Below are 18,291 nucleotides of genomic sequence, written 5' to 3'. Positions count from 1 at the left end.
TGTGTAATGATCATTCTGTTTAATCAGGTTCTTGATATGCCACACCTTTCAGGTGGATGGATTATCTTGGCAAAGGATACAAATGTTCACTAGCAGGGATGTAAGCAAATTTGTGCACAGAATGTGAGAGAAATAAGCTTTTTGTGCATATGGAACATTTCTGGGATCTTTTATTTCAGCTCATGAAACATGGTACCAGCACTTTATATTTTTGTTCAGTGTAATTAAGCAGGTTATGGGGAAGAAAGAGTATGTACTCCCTTTAAGGCATTTTTAATTCATCACCTTCTTGTCACTGGTCAATTTTCCTTTACTCCACTTGATGGGATTTTCTTCAGGCTAGGGAGAAGTCTACTCCCAGAAAACGACTTACCACTCTGAGTGACCACAGTTTACTTGTCTACAGTAGGTGACCATCTAATTGCGCTTAAATTCTCCCTTTGTCTCCCTTTGTCTCATAAATCGAGTTTCCGGACAGTCTTCTTTCTTATTAGACATATTTCAGTCTGCAGACCCCTGGGGGAGAGTGATTGTAATGCTTTTAGGGTTTAATGCTTTCAGGGATATTTATAGACCTTTGAGGAAAGGCTTGTGTTCTCTCCCCTAGCGTCCTGTTTACTTCTTCCTTGCCCAAAGTTGGTTTCAGAGAAAACTCTGTAACATCAGGGCAGAGAGACGAGAGATTATTTCTCAGAAAGCCCACAATCCACAAAAGAACTGCCCCTATTAGATTTAATGTCAAGAAACAGATAACCTTCAGAGAATATCCCTCTGCAATGTGGGGATATTCTTAATACTACAGGTTATGTACATCACTGCCACACAGGGGCGTAGGAGCGTCTCTGACATTGGTGGGGACACATTTTGCTACGGGGATCAGGATTTTTGTATTTTATTTTTCAGGATTTTTTGTTGTTGTTGAAAAACAGTTTTTAAATTCTACTTCCTAGTGACATTTGAGAAGAAGATACAGACAAATATTAACTAACAAACAAGCAAATTTACAAGGCTAAGGGGGGCCTTGCAGTGGGGAACTTACTCTGGTACAGTCCAGTCAGTCTTTGGGCCATGGCTAGTCATACTGTTCTGAACACCAGTGTGACTGTTAATGTGGAAATATTCAATGAAACAACTCTTTTCTCTTTCTACTGCATGACTAGTATTTTTCTCACTTCCCCTCTGTTTCTACAGCAGCTCTACATACTGTATGGTTTGAGACTCAATGTCATATTTTCAATTTATAATACAGTTACTATGCTGTAATAATGACCAGAGACATACACAGTTAAAAACTGTTTAAATAGCCTCCCAGGTGGCAAACCGGTCTAAGACACTGCATCGCAGTGCTAGAAGCATCACTACAGACCCGGGTATGATCCTGGGCTCTATCCCAACTGGCCGTGATCGGGAGTCCTATAGGGCGGTGCGCTATTGGCCCAGCGTTGTCCGGATTAGGGGAGGGTTTGGCCGGGGGGGGGCTTTACTTGGCTCATCGCACTCTAGCGACTCCTTGGGCAGAGCTCCTGCAAGCTGACCTCGGTCGTCAGGTGAACGGTGTTTCCTCCAACACATTGGTGCGGCTGGCTTACGGATGAAGTGGGCGGGTGTTAAGAAGCACGGTTTGGCGGGTCATTTTACCGGAGGATGCATGACGCAACCTTTGACCCGAGCACGTTGGTGAGTTGCAGTGATGAGACCAGATGGAAATTGGGGAGAACATTTTTTTAAATAAAATGGTTGGCATGAAAGGTCAAACTGAAATGATTTATAATATAATCATGGCTGCCTTTCTCCTCTCTCCTGCATGAAGTTAACACATGCAATACAGTCTCTAGACTTAAGATGATATAATTTAATCAGAGATCATGTATGATCATTCAGATTGATTCACACTATGGCAGATCATCAGTCTATGAACTTTATGAGATTGGAGAGGCACTTCTCACTATCTGACCTGTTTGTGTGGACCCACATCAATACCCAAACATTCAGTCAGATCCGTCACAAGCCTTTTGAACGGCCCTAAGTAACATTTTGTTAACTATCTCCATATATACTTCCATTCATTTTTTAAACTGGTATCGGGGACCTTCAGACGAGTCTTGTGAGGCTTGTGGGTGTCCTAGAAAAACGAAGAACACAATCGTGAGAGTCTCAGGTGTGCACAGAGGGATGATATTAGTGTGTAGCCCAAACCATTCGGATTATACAGATAGAAGTTGACAGAAAAGGCTGTACCGACTTCCGACGAGTCTTGTGAGGCTTGTGGCCAGACGCTTTGGACACTGAAGGTCCCCTGAATGTTCTTGGGACGTTGTGTCATTGTCCATCAAGGCCCTGATTGGTGAACCACTGATCCAGTCACAGCTCTTTTGTCTTTTGGCAATGCTAAGGACATAGTGTTTTCAACTTAGATATTTGACACACATTGACATGGTCTCCTATAGGTTTTTATTACGTTGTGTATGTTTATTCATACAGTCATTATTATTTAACATGTCCTCACCTGGGATTTAAACTCACAACCACTTGGTTCCTGGAATTCCAATATTCCTGCTACACCACCATGTCTGCAATGACTGATTTCACCTGTAGGCCTTTTCCTACACTTTTCACTTCTAAGTAAATCTCAGTTCTGTTAAAAAATACAATGAGGAGGCAAACAAAGTCTATTTATCATAGTTATTTAGTAGTAACATTAAAACAGAATATTACGCCCCATCAACAATAGACAACTATACTGAAAACCCAAACTCAAATAGCTGAAACAAGTAAATGAAATCAATGAGAGAAAAGTCAGATTAACTGATAAATGGCAGTGCAGGTATTTAGCGCAGAGATGTATTATAGGTAATGAATGTGTAGGGGACTTCTGAACTTCTACAGACATTGTGGCGCAGCAGAAAGGTTAGCATATGCTAATTCCGGAGGTTGTGACTTCCAATCCCAGGTGGGGTCATATTGAAAAGTCTATACTATATTGAAAAGTCAATACTATATTGAAAGTCAAGTGATTGTATCAAACATTGTCATTGATGAAGATTTTGACACTATTTTAGCTGAACAGCGTATCACCTACCTTAAACCCCCCTACCATTTCTTTACTTTACTTTACTTATAATGTTTTGGGACACCTGGGACCATCACATGACAAAAACCTCCAGGGCAGCATGACACCATGTCCCAAGAACCTTCAGGGGACCATGTCACAACATCCCAAGAACGTCCTAAAAACGTCCCTGGGACAAACCTGGAACTAGACAAAACCTCCAGGGGACCACGACACAACGGCCAAAGAACACCGTAAAATTATCCTCGGGGACGTCCCTGGAACAAACCGGGAACTAGACAAAACTTCCAGGGGACCACGACACAACGGCCAAAGAACACCGTAAAATTATCCTCGGGGACGTCCCTGGAACAAACCGGGAACTAGACAAAACTTCCAGGGGACCACGACACAACGGCCAAAGAACACCGTAAAATTATCCTCGGGGACGTCCCTGGAACAAACTGGGAACTAGACAAAACCTTGCGCCGTAACCCTGTTGGGTTCACCTTGGGGTCATGATAAGGACTGTACCAAATGCATTCCAAATTGCATCACACAAAAGGCCATCCCCTCTAATTTGCATACTGTCTGATTAGAACATTTTGTTGGCAGTCGGCAGAACACCACAGGGATACAGTCAGAATCCCCTTTATTCACCATATTAATTTGCATATACAGGAATTTGACTCATTGCAATGGTGCTGCCACAATAAACAGAATATACAGACAATTAACAGAATACACTGACAATAAACAGAATACACAGACAATAAACAGAATATACAGACAATCAACAGAATATACAGACAATAAACAGAATATACAGACAATAAACAGAATATACAGACACTAAACAGAATACACAGACAATAAACAGAATACACAGACAATTGGTAGAATATACAGACAATAAACAGAATATACAGACAATTAACAGAATACACAGACAATAAACAGAATATACAGACAATAAACAGAATATACAGACAATAAACAGAATATACAGACAATAAACAGAATATACAGACAATAAACAGAATATATGGACAAACTATATAGACACAGAGTTTAGACAATCCACATACAATATGTACAGAATTAACACCAAGCTAGAAACGACAGACTACACTAGACTCACTATAAGCTACATTATGAATTGTGCATGTATAGATGTATAAATAAAGCAACGTAAATGATGATGTGCAATAACATGGTATGATCATAGTCTGATTTCACCCATTTTGACCACGAGGTGCTTTCACCGAGATTAATGTTCACTTTTCTTTTCTCCCTTGACGTATTATCATGGTCGAATTAAGATTTCACGGGTTGAGCTTTTCTTGTCTGTTTCACAATAGCGTCTGCAAACATGTTCCAAAAATAGCTTGGGCACAATCACATATTATTACGCTCTCCCTTTGGGTCTTTAAAAAGATGAAGGGGATATATCAAACTGTGGCATATCAAAAGGCTAATTCTCACATTTTTATAATTTCAGAAGAAAAATGGCAGGCCCTGGCACAATTTAACTCAAGACTGGAGTCGACTGTAGACCCTGGCACCATTTAACACCAGCCTGGAGCAGAGTGTAGACCCTGGCACCATTTAACACCAGCCTGGAGCAGAGTGTAGACCCTGGCACCATTTAACACCAGCCTGGAGCAGAGTGTAGACCCTGGCACCATTTAACACCAGCCTGGAGCAGAGTGTAGACCCTGGCACCATTTAACACCAGCCTGGAGCAGAGTGTAGCGCCTGGCACCATTTAACACCAGCCTTGAGTAGAGTGTAGACCCTGGCACCATTTAACTCCAGCCTGGAGCAGAGTGTAGACCCTGGAACCATTTAACTCCAGCCTGGAGCAGAGTGTAGTGCCTGGCACCCTTTAACACCAGCCTGGAGTAGAATATAGTGCCTGGCACCATTTAGTAGAGTGTATGAAAGACGTCCCTGATTGTTGATGCATGGAGAGGCACGTGAAAATGCTCCTAGGCGGTTCCCTGCACCAGATGCGCTAGGTTAAATTATTCACTGTTTAGAGCCTGGAGGCACACTTTTAAAGTCCCATGTATGACACACACGATACAACCAGGTCCCACATCAATCATTTGAACACACTGCAGATGGCAAGAGAGATTCACATGTTGTCTAGATGCACCCTGGAAAAAAAATACCTCACGTCACTGAGCCCATATCAACACAAACAGTGCGCTCTCTGCAGATGTTGTAATTTTGTGGAGTATGACTCTCGGAACCTCTTGGGAGACCAGTTCTGCCACCTGCTCTAATCGGAGTAGCAGCTTGGCCCTGAACTAGTTTCCTTTAGGTTTCAATACAAATCCGTGCCCTTTTCAAATCAACTGTTCCTTTTTTTCTGACACCAATATGCAGCAAATACAGGTGTGAACTGTTATCCCAATAAATATATTTTTCAGAGAATGTAAGAAACAAAGTGATGATCAGATCAAGTTGTCGGGATATCTCAGACTGCTTCCTCAAAACATTGGTGATTAAACATTCATTATATTTTCCCCCGAAACACAGTAGAGCTTAACGTTTTATCTGTTTGTTTTCACCAGTAGAAAAAGCCTAGGGGTGAAGGAGAGTTCTCTAGGCTCAAAAACAATGGATCTAAATTCAAAGTAACATGTACAGTGTAGATTTTATTTCCCTTCCTTCAAGACATACCCCGGTCCCTCTACATCACCAATGTCTCAAAGCCTACATCATGCAATCACACAGTATAATCCACTATTCATGAGCATTCATGTCAATTTCAGTGCAAATCTATTGGGGACAGAGCTCCAAACTGCACATGTTTAAGGAAGTGTTTTACCATTTCGATCCAGAGGGTTCATGTTTAAGGAAGTGTCTTCTCCCAGTTGATTCAGATGGTTCATGTTTAAGGAAGTATTTTCTCCCAGTCGATCCAGATGGTTCATGTTTAAGGTAGTGATTTCTCCCAGTCGATCCAGATGGTTCATGGTTCATGTTCAAGGAAGTGTTTTCTCCCAGTTGATCCAGATGGTCCATGTGCTTGTAGCCAGCCATCACTCTGTCTCCAAGCTGAAGTTATGCAGTGAATTTAAATTCTGCAAACAAGGTCTTAATTCTTAATTTAGATATTAATTAGATTCCTGCAACTTGGCAAAAGTGTGTTATTTCCCCTGACGCTGTTCTCATGGTTGTTATTGGGGCGTTTGCTTGGGATCCGCTAGTTAGAAGAAAATACTTATTTAAAGTGGCACTCCAGTCTCCTTTTCACCTCATTGAACACTTGATGTACTTAACAAAAGGCACATCTCAATAGGTGTCCCAGGTATCCCCATGACATCACAAGTGGAGGAGGAGCCTTTCCTCTTTTGTTCTCTGTTGTGCCTCAAGCAATGAGGAGGCTGATGACATCACATCTGACAATCAGACCAACTCCTTGAATGCCCTACTCTATATATAACTCTATTTTGCTCAAAACTTGTATTTTTTGTTGCCTTTAATGTGTGTACTTTACTATATTTATACTTGGGATATCGCTTTTCAACAGCAAAAGTAAAAAAAATTGCTGCAGGACGTCTTAAACAGGGTTAAGAGGAGTTAATTTAGACAAATCGCTCCCAGTGTCTGAATATTTATATTATGTGTGATGCAGAAATCAAGGGCTATTATTTACTTGGGAAAATGACATACTGGAATATTGTTTACATCGCTTTTGGTAGTACCTCTTTGATATTAAACAAATCTGGCGTTAACCCAGTTAGCAATGAGCACTCAGGAGGCCGGCGTCCCTCCAGAGTGGTTGAGCACCGTGCAACAGCTTTTTTACTCATCAGCCTCATTCACGGTGCGCCCGCGACAGGCCACTTTGTCAAGCAGTAGCCATGCTCCTGTCGTTCACGTGCCATTTTCCTCAAACAGCCCACCCACCCTTCACCTAACCTTCTCCTCACCGGCGACACTACAGCTGCCAGGCAGAGACAAGACACTTTTTCCAGCGTCAAGCCAGCGCATGCCTACTTGCTATTGTCACTTATTTTAATATGTTTATTTATTTTTATTATTTAAGATATATTGGATGCCATTTGAGAAAGGTTTGTGCAAAAGGAATGTAAATTATTATGTGTGTAATATATCAGATAATGAGGGCCTGTCCTGGTCACGTGGATCAACTGGGATCAAATCCAGTAAAATCCAATGTTATGGTCATGTACTTGCAAGCTTCTCACACAGTGCAATGGTAACAAAAGTGACGTAGTCATCAAATAAGTAACATTGGAAATATATAACATACTAATAACAAGACTAATTCTACAAAAGAGGCATGCAGATAAAATAAAATAAGATTTTATTTTTTTTAAATTGCCTATATGGATATAGTATGGCCATTGTTTTCCCATAGTGAGTGGAATAAGGTGCAGTCTGGCTTTCTCATAGAACCATACTGCCAGGGTCTCCCGAGTGGCGCAGCGGTCTAAGGCACTGCATCACAGTGCTAGAGGAGTTACTACAGACCCGGGTTCAATCCTGGGCTGTATCACAACCGGCCGTGATCGGGAATCCCATACAATTGGCCCAGCGTTGTCCAGGTAAGAGGATGGTTTGGGCGGGAGGGACTTTACTTGGCTCATCACACTCTAGCAACTCCTTGTGGCGGGCCGGGTACCTGCAGGCTGACCTTGGTCGTCTGGTGAACAGTGTTTCCTCCGATAACATTGATGCGGCTGGCTTCTGGGTTAAGCGGGCGGTTGTTAAGAAGCGCGGTTTGGCGGGTCATATTTTGGAGGACTCGTGACTTGACCTTCGCCCGTTGGGGAGTTGCAGCGATGAGGCTGACATTTTTTTTATAATTTAAAGAAATCTGCCAGTTCTCAGTTTAGGGAAAGTGGATTAAACTGAATGGAATTCTATGTCAGATGCAGTGTGTCATGTGACAGTGTTGTAGAGACATTTTGTCAGGATGCTTTAAAGGTAGACTCAGCAAAATGACGTTGCCACGAGCAGCACCGGAGATATTGAGATGAGCGAGATGCAACAATTTCACAATGTCACACACAGTATCTGTACATGTGCACGGATTAGCTTCACGCTGTGTACAGCGTGGTAACAGCAGGATCAAAACAGAGGAGAAGTTGAGCCTCACCCTTCACCGCTCTTAGTGGTTATGGAAATTGACCCACTATGCTATTTACTTTCTGCATCTACGTCATATCACTGAGTTATCTTTAAGTTTAACCTGATACTCTGTGTTGTCATGATTAATGTCGAGATCTGCTGTAGTGTCTGTCTTTCATTATGACAACACAACGTCAACGTTAACGTATAGATGAGAAAGGTAAATGTGAAAACAAAAGTTTTGTGTTTGAATAACTGAATTCCAGGGCTGTTACTAACGGCCTGTCAGTTGAGTAGAGATTTGAATAGGAAGTGAGAGTGCCTTTTCAAAGAGCACAGAGCAGAATAGGAGAAGAAAAGACTGTTCTGTTGTTGAAACATGTTCAAACCTTACATAACCAACCCAAATATTTCCTTTTTTGAAAGAATTTCACATTACAGCGCCACAGGGTATTTCACTTCGTTTTAGAAAAACACATAGCATGTTTTTTTGTGAGTTTCAAGAAACACAAATAGAAGGCTGAGTCACCTTCCCTCCATTATTCCCTCTATCCTGTTTACATGCCTTTTAGATAAATGCTCTCTTTCTTTCTTTCTCTCTCTCTCTCATCTTTCCCTAGTGCAATCCCATTGTCGGACATGGATTCGTGCTAGACAACTACAAGTGCCAATGCCGGAGAGGCTTCTACCATCCTAGCAGAGTGGCACTCAACGGCTTTACAAGTAGGTTTGCTGATTCCCTGCCCAGCTACAGACTCCAAGGTTTGCTGTTTCCCTGCCCAGCAACAAGTGGCATCTTTCTCCTCCCGTCTGATTTCAATCACTTTTTTTATATATATTTTTTTTTAATTAAGGGGTAGATCAGCTTAAATATTGCAGATAGATTGGCTTCCATCAATATAATTGTCTACATCATTTCCAATCCCCCATCTATTTAAAAAAAATATATATATAGTATCAGTCAAAAGTTTGGACACACCTATTTTTAAACATATTTTCCTTTATTATTTTCCCGTAATTGGAGTCAACTAAGGAACAACAACAGTTAGGCTTCTACTTCCAGCTAATACATTTTACGGACACAGTATATTTTACATTTATTGGCCATATTGGCCATGCCTGTCCTGTGTTTGAGCTGAGCATCAAGGGGCATCTGTTTTCATTGATATTGGTTTGGCATCATGGGTAATGTTTTCACATAGTTTTGATAAGTGCGTATAACATGAAAGGATTTTTTTTTTCGATACCTCTGTACAATTACCTTGGATGAATACACAGCACAGGCTTAGGTTAGCACCAGGGCATGAGGAGGAAGTTATTAGTGTGTATACAGTCCTTTTCATAACGTCTTTTTTGATGCCACCCCTGGTGTTTCCACTGTCTTATTGGAATGCAATGGGAGGCTTGAAGGTAGCATCGAGGAGAGAAATTCATCTTCAAAAGCCCACAACCACATAATTTAAAAATATTCAAATGCTTCTCCTTGGCTTAGATTGGATTGTAGGAGCGATACTCATTTCCACTTCTGAATTGACCTGCCACTGTTATTCCTCACAACCCGATTTCATTTATTGTTGTTTCCTAGCAACAAACAAAGCAATAAAGATATAAAGCATTAAGGAAAAACAGGTGCTAAGAGGGTCTCATCTTCCGAGTCATGGCAAACTCTATGAAATTAGATGCTGATAAAAAGTCAATGAATTTCCTTTCATATTTATTTGATTAGTCATTGTTTATTTTCCTCATGAGATGGTGTCAATCCATTAATTGGTTAATAAACTCTGACGATACTTTGTGTGTATATGTGGACGGTCAAATGTCCAGTTTCTCGGACATCGCAAAAGGAGTTCCACAAGGCTCTATTTTAGGGCCTGTTTTGTTCACCATTTATTTATGAAATTGGCAAAGCTGTGGAAAACCATATACACATATACTTTATCTACAGTTGAAGTCGGAATTTTACATTTCACTCAGGTTGGCGTCGTTAAAACTCGTTTTTCAACCACTCCACAAATTTCTTGTTAACAAATTATAGTTTTGGCAAGTCGGTTAGGACTTTGTGCATGACACAAGTAATTTTTCCAACAATTGTTTACAGACATATTATTTCACTTATAATTCACTGTATCCCAATTCCAGTGGGTCAGAAGTTTACATACACTAAGTTGACTGTGCCTTTAAACAGCTTGGAAAATTCCAGAAAATTATGTCATGGCTTTAGAAGCTTCTGATAGGCTAATTGACATCATTTGAGTCAATTGGAGGTGTACCTGTGAATGTATTTCAAGGCCTACTTTCAAACGTAGTGCCTCTTTGCTTGACATCATGGGAAAATCTAAAGAAATCAGCCAAGACCACATAAAAACAATTGTAGACCTCCACAAGTCTGGTTCATCCTTGGGAGCAATTTCCAAATGCCTGAATGTACCACGTTCATCTGTACAAACAATAGTACGCAAGTATAAACACCAGGGACCACGCTGCCGTCATACCGCTCAGAAAGGAGATGCGTTTTGTCTCCTAGAGATGAACGTACTTTGGTGCGAAAAGTGCAAATCAAACCAAGAACAACAGCAAAGGACCTTGTGAAGATGCTGGAAGAAACAGGTACAAAAGTATCTATATCCACAGTAAAACGAGTCCTATATTGACATAACCTGAAAGGTCGCTCAGCAAGGAAGAAGCCACTGCTCCAAAACCTCCATAAAAAAGCCAGACTACGGTTTGCAACTGCACATGGGGAAAAAGATCGTACTTTTTGGAGAAATGTCCTCTGGTCTGATGAAACTGTTTGGCCATAATGACCATCATTATGTTTGGAGGAAAAAGGGTGAGGCTTCTTAGCCAAAGAACACCATCCCAACCGTGAAGCACGGGGGTGGCAGCATCATGTTGTGGGGGTGCTTTGCTGCAGGAGGGACTGGTGCACTTCACAAAATAGATGGCATTATGAGGAAGGAAAATGATGTGGATATATTGAAGCAATATCTCAAACATCAGTCAGGAAGTTAAAGCTTGGTCGCAAATGGGTCTTCCAAATGGACAATGACCCCAAGCATACTTCCAAAGTTGTGGCAAAACGGCTTAAGAGCAACAACGTCAAGGTATTGGAGTGGATATCACAAAGCCCTGACCTCAGTCCTAAAGAAAATGTATGGGCAGAACTGAAAATGCACACCTTGCTGGCTAGTGGAGTTGAACACCTGGTTAGGAAAGGTGCTGGCTAGTGGAGCAGACACCTATTTAGGAGAGGTGCTAGCTAGTGGAGTAGAACACCTGGTTAGGAGAGGTGCTGGCTAGTGTAGTAGAACACCTATTTAGGAGAGGTGCTGGCTAGTGGAGTAGAACACTTGAAAAAGAAAAGGAGAGCCACACACTTTAGGAGCTCAGATGTAATAATAACCAACGTTTGGACAGACAAACTGTCTTCATCAGGGTATAATGATGTATTTGGTACCATTCCACTGATTCCGCTCCAGCCATTACCACAAGCCCGTCCTCCCCAATTAAGGTGCCACCAACCTCCTGTGACTGCATTGTCTTCTCAGTCTGCTCTGGTTCACTGTGTTCTTAACAGACGCTATGCCTTCGGGGATTTATGTGTGTTTGTTTGCAAATACTCTGCAGCACTTTACTTCACTAAATCCAAACACTGTTTTACCGTGACTGAGTGTTTTGTGGTTTGTTCGCTCATTGTGCTGTGTACATTAAGCTTTCACCTGTCGGGTTTATTCCTAGGGGAGTGGAGAACACTGAGTCCACGTCATTCACCTGTAGGGTTTATTCTTAGGGGAGTGGAGAACACTGAGTCCACGTCATTCACCTGTAGGGTTTATTCCTAGGGGAGTGGAGAGCACTGAGTCCATGTCATTCACCTGTAGGGTTTATTCTTAGGGGAGTGGAGAACACTGAGTCCACGTCATTCACCTGTAGGGTTTATTCTTAGGGGAGTGGAGAACACTGAGTCCATGTCATTCACCTGTAGGGTTTATTCTTAGGGGAGTGGAGAACACTGAGTCCACGTCATTCACCTGTAGGGTTTATTCCTAGGGGAGTGGAGAGCACTGAGTCCATGTCATTTGGTGTTGTTAAAGACAGGGAACAAATTGTTTAAGCCTGCAGGTATGATGCATTATGATGCAGGTATAATGCATTATGATGCAGGTATAATATATTATCAAATCAAAGTTCATCAAATCAAAGTTAATTTGTCACGTGTACCGAATTCTTTTCTTTTTTTTCACCTTTATTTAACCAGGTAAGCTTGTTGAGAACAAGTTCTCATTTACAACTGCGACCTGGCCAAGATAAAGCAAAGCAGTGCGACAGAAACAACAACACAGAGTTACACATGGAATAAACAAGCATACAGTCAATAACAATATAGAAAAAAAGAAAGTCTATATACAGTGTGTGCAAATGGCATGAGGAGGTAAGGAAATTAATAGGCCATAGTAGCAAGGTAATTACAATTTAGCAGATTAACACTGGAGTGATAGATGAGCAGATGATGATGAGCAGATGATGGTGTAATACCCTGTTGGGGCTACGGGTTAGCAATGAACCCTGAGACGGGATTGCTAGCAAGGCTGGAAATTCAAAACATCAAAAATCTAATAATTTAAATTTCTCAAACAATCAACTATTTTACACCATTTAAAAGATAAACATCTCCTTAATCTAACCACATTGTTCGATTTTCAAAGAGGCTTTACGGCAAAAGCATAAAGTTAGATTATGTTAGGACAGTACATAGCCAGAAAAGTACAAACATCCATTTTCAATTCAAGGTCAGGCGTCACCAAAAGCAGAAACCAGCTAAAATTATGCACCAACCTTTGACAATCTCCATCAGATGACACTCCTAGGACATTATGTTATACAATACATGCATTTTTTGTTCCATCAAGTTCATATTTATATCCAAAAACAGCATTTTACAGTAGCGGTGAAATTCAGATTTTTTTCTTCTCTGAAATGCTTCCGGTGAACAACGTTACAATTTACAAAATTACTATTCGAAAACATTGGTAAATTATAATATTGTCATTCAAATAATTATAGTTTAACATTTCGTAAATGCTACTGTATTGCCAGATTTCAAAATAACTTTACTGGGAAATCACAAGTTGCAATAAACCGGGTGCTGTGCTAAGAACAATAGGCTAGGCTATATAGGTTAGCATCATCTTGTAACCATGTAATATCAATAATACTATTGTCAATAATCCCTTACCTTTGATTATCTTCATCCATTGGCACTTCCAGGAATCCCAGGACCACAACAAATGTGGTTTCTTTTGACAAAGTTCATAATTGATGTCCAAATAACTCCAAGTTGTTCCATGTTGTTAGCGCTTCGGTGGCTACTAAAAAGTAGCACGGGGGGGTGTGAAGTCACGGCAAAAAGTTTAAAAAGTTAAAAAAATAATCTATTTACGTTCGTTCAAACATGTCAAACGTTGTTTAGCATCAATCTTTAGAGCCATTTTTAACGTGAAACATCAGTAATGTTTCAACCTGACCTCACCTGTGTCTAGAAAAACGTTTTTGATAAATGTCTCGCGTCTCATGATTGCGCAGGTGCAGGCAATAATGGAAGTGACGACATCCCAGGGACGTCAACTTCCCTGCATTCTAATTTGCTCTCTGTTAATCATAGACGCTTCAAACAACTTTATAAAGATTGCTGACATCTAGTGGAAGCCGTAGGAGTTGCGAAATGAATCCTTTCTCACTGTGGTATCTATTAAACAATGCCTCAAAAAAAATAGTACAGCCACAAAATTCTTTTTTTCTCTCAGGTTTTCTCAGGTTTTTGCCTGCCATATGAGTTGTGTTATACTTACAGACACCATTCAAACAGTTTTAGAAAATTCAGAGTGTTTTCTATCCAAATCTGGTAATAATATGCATATCCTAGCTTCTGAGTTGGTGTAGGTGGCAGTTAAAAATGGGCACATATTTTTTCCAAAATTCTCAATACTGCCCCCTAGCCCGTAGTGGGTAAGTAGTGATACTGGTGTGCAAAAGAGCAGCAAAGTAAATAAAAACAATATGGGGATGAGGTAGGTAGATTGGGTGGGCTATTGCAGATGGACTATGTACAGCTGCAGCGATCGGTTAGCTGCTCAGATAGCTGATGTTTAAAGTTGGTGAGGGAAATGTAAGTCACATGTACAACAGGCTCAATCAGGGACATGTTGAAAATGTCAGTGAAGACACCTGCCAGTTGGTCAGCACATGCCCGGAGCACACGTCCTGGTAATCCGTCTGTTCCCGCAGCCTTGTGAATGTTGACCTGTTTAAAGGTCTTACTCACGTTGGCTATGGAGAGCGTGATCACACAGTCGTCCGGAACAGCTGATGCTCTCATGCATGCCTCAGTGTTGCTTGTCTCGAAGTGAGCATAGAAGTGATTTAGCTCGTCTGGTAGGCTCGTGTCACTGAGCAGCTTGCGGCTGTGCTTTCCTTTGTAGTCTGTAATAGTTTGCAAGCCCTGCCACATAAGACGAGCGTCGGAGCCAGTGTAGTATGATTCAATCTTAGCCCTGTATCAGCGCTTTGCCTGTTTGATGGTTCGTCGGGGGGCATAGCAGGATTTCTTATAAGCTTCCGGGTTAGAGTCCCGCACCTTGAAAGCGGCAGCTCTACCCTTTAGCTCAGTGCAAATGTTGCCTGTAATCCATGGCTTCTGGTTGGGGTATGTACGTACAGTAACTGTGGGGACGACGTCTTCGATGCACTTATTGATAAAGCCAGTGACTGATGTGGTGTACTCCTCAATGCCATCGGAAGAATCCCGGAACATGTTCCAGTTTGTGATAGCAAAACAGTCCTGTAGTTTAGCATCTGCTTCATCTGACCACTTTTTTTTTGACCGAGTCACTGGTGCTTCCTGCTTTAACTTTTGCTTGTAAGCAGGACTCAAGAGGATAGAATTGTGGTCGGATTTACCAAATGGAGGGCGAGGGAGAGCTTTATACGCGTCTCTGTGTGTGGAATACAGGTGATCTAGAATTTTTTTCCTTCTGGTTGTACATTTAACATGTTGATAGAAATTAGGTAGACCTGATTTAAGTTTCCCTGCATTAAAGTCTCCGGCCACTAGGAGCGCCGCCTCTGGGGCCGCCTCTGGCTGAGTGGTTTCCTGTTTGCTTAATTCTTTATACAGCTGACTGAGTGCGGTCTTAGTGCCAGCATCCGTCTGTGGTGGTAAACAAACAGCCACGAAAAGTATAGCTGAAAACTCTCTAGGCAAATAGTGTGGTCTGTATTTTATCACAAGATACTCTACTTCAGGCGATGAAAATCTAGAGACTTCCTTAGATTTCGTGCTCCAGCTGTTGTTTACAAATAAGCACAGACAGCCCCCCCTCGTCTTACCGGAGTGTGCTGTTATATCTTGCCGGTGCAGCGTATATCCCACTAGCTGAATATCCACGTCGTCATCCAGCCACGATTCCGTGAAACATAAGATGTTACAGTTTCTGATGTCCCGTTGGTGGGATATTCGTGATCGTACCTCGTGTAATTTATTGTCCAATGATTGCACGTTGGAGAGTAATATTGACGGTAATGGCAGCTTTCCCACTCGCCTTCTGCGGATCCTTACGAGGCACCCCACTCTGTGTCCTCTGTACCTGCGTCTCTTCCTCTTGCAAATAACTGGGATGTTGGCCTTATCGGGTGTTTGGGTGCGTCCTGCTTGTTGAAGAAAAAAATCTTAGTCAAGTCCAACTTTTTTTGCCATAAGATACGGTTGCAGAAACATTATGTACAAAATAAGTTACAAATAACGTGAAAAACCCCCCACAAAATAGCAGAATTGGTTGGACGCCTGTAAAACTGCTGCCATTTCTTCTGCCACCATTTATTATGATGCAGGATTAATGCATTATGATGCAGGATTAATACATTATGATGCAGGTATAATGCATTATGATGCAGGATTAATGCATTATGATGCAGGATTAATACATTATGATGCAGGTATAATGCATTATGATGCAGGTATAATGCATTATGATGCAGGATTAAGGCATTATGATGCAGGTATAATACATTATGATGCAGATGTAATGTATTATGATGCAGGATTAATGCATTATGATGCAGGTATAATGCATTATGATGCAGATGTAATGTATTATGAGGCAGGATTAATGCATTATGATGCAGGTATAATACATTATGATGCAGGATTAATACATTATGATGCAGGTATAATGCATTATGATGCAGGATTAATGCATTATGATGCAGGTATAATACATTATGATGCAGATGTAATGTATTATGATGCAGGATTAATGCATTATGATGCAGGTATAATGTATTATGATTCAGTTATAATGCGTTGTAAGACTTGTCATGTGCGAGCCCCTTATATCTCATATTAGTCATTACTAAATTACTAACTTTTCTGCACTATGATGTCTAATTGAAACATGTTTGTTTTTGCATTTAAGCCTGAGTTTTGGATTTTTTTCCTCTTTTTCGACAGTGTGCGGGTCTCCAGTATTCTCATTTTGATACCTACACATCTGGAACCGGCACCTTTATTTAAGCTTTTATAAGACATAACAAGATATAAATAATAGTACCTTTAGGACAGGCTTTAAGTAAAGTGTTTTGTAAACAGGTTTTGCTTCAGAGTGCCCCACTCAACACGACCCTGGTGCTTCTTCAAACATGACTCAGAACAACAAATTACGCGTAGACACATAACCCACTGAGAAGACAAATAACCCACTGAGAAGAGACATAATCCACTGAGAAGACACATAACCTACTGAGAAGACAAATAACCCACTGAGAAGACACATAACCCACTGAGAAGACACATAACCCACTGAGAAGACAAATAACCCACTGAGAAGACAAATAACCCACTGAGAAGACACATAACCCACTGAGAAGACAAATAAACCACTGAGAAGACACATAACCCACTGAGAAGACACATAACCCACTGAGAAGACACATAACCCACTGAGAAGACACATAACCTACTGAGAAGACAAATAAACCACTGAGAATACAAATAACCCACTGAGAAGACACATAACCCACTGAGAAGACACATAACCCACTGAGAATACAATTAACCCACTAAAAAGACACATAACCTACTGAGAAGACACATCACCCACTGTCTGCTAGAGCTCTACCACTTCATGAGGCTGTCTGCTAGAGCTCTACCACTTCATGAGGCTGTTTGCCAGAGCTCTACCACTTCATGAGGCTGTTTGCCAGAGCTCTACCACTTCATGAGGCTGTCTGCCAGAGCTCTACCACTGCATGAGGCTGTCTGCCAGAGCTCTACCACTTCATGAGGCTGTCTGCTAGAGCTCTACCACTTCATGAGGCTGTCTGCTAGAGCTCTACCACTTCATGAGGCTGTCTGTCAGAGCTCTACCACTTCATGAGGCTGTCTGCCAGAGCTCTACCACTTCATGAGGCTGTCTGCCAGAGCTCGGCCACTTCACAAGGGTCTGCTTTAGGGCTCTGATCAACAGTAGTGCACTATGAATTATGTACTGTGTAGGGAATACGGTAACATTTGAGACGTATAGAGTATGTGCATATTGGGACCGGTGGAGTAATTACAGGCTTGTTAGACACTTTTTACTGAGGGGATGAATAACATCTGTGTGACTGTGATACTAAGTATCTAGCTAAGTATCTAACACATCTAGCTACAGCCCTATAGTGGACCACAATAACTCAACACATCTAGCTACAGCCCTATAGTGGACCACAATAACTCAACACATCTAGTAGCTACAGCCCTATAGTGGACCACAATAACTCAACACATCTAGCTACAGCCCTATAGTGGACCACAATAACTCAACACATCTAGTAGCTACAGAGCTAGTGGACCACAATAACTCAACACATCTAGAAGCTACAGCCCTATAGTGGACCACAATAACTCAACACATCTAGCTACAGCCCTATAGTGGACCACAATAACTCAACACATCTAGTAGCTACAGCCCTATAGTGGACCACAATAACTCAGCACATCTAGCTACAGCCCTATAGTGGACCACAATAACTCAGCACATCTAGTAGCTACAGCCCTATAGTGGACCACAATAACTCAACACATCTAGCTACAGCCC

At 41.4% G+C, this 18,291-nt stretch overlaps 1 protein-coding gene across 1 annotated transcript in view; it reads left to right on the top strand.

The window, feature by feature from the left end:
* Window positions 1–18,291, top strand: part of LOC115170141 (probable G-protein coupled receptor 158) — a 113,752-nt gene that overhangs the window by 43,106 nt on the left and 52,355 nt on the right. The window contains exon 3 of the mRNA XM_029726471.1: window positions 8,779–8,881. Coding sequence (XP_029582331.1) covers window positions 8,779–8,881 — 103 coding nt within the window. The remainder of the gene's footprint in view (window positions 1–8,778; window positions 8,882–18,291) is intronic.

The sequence above is a fragment of the Salmo trutta genome, chromosome 31 (assembly GCF_901001165.1).
Source record: "Salmo trutta chromosome 31, fSalTru1.1, whole genome shotgun sequence".
Taxonomy (NCBI): Eukaryota; Metazoa; Chordata; class Actinopteri; order Salmoniformes; family Salmonidae; genus Salmo; species Salmo trutta.
Note: the sequence above shows the minus strand (reverse complement) of the source record. Positions and strands in the feature narration are given on the sequence as shown.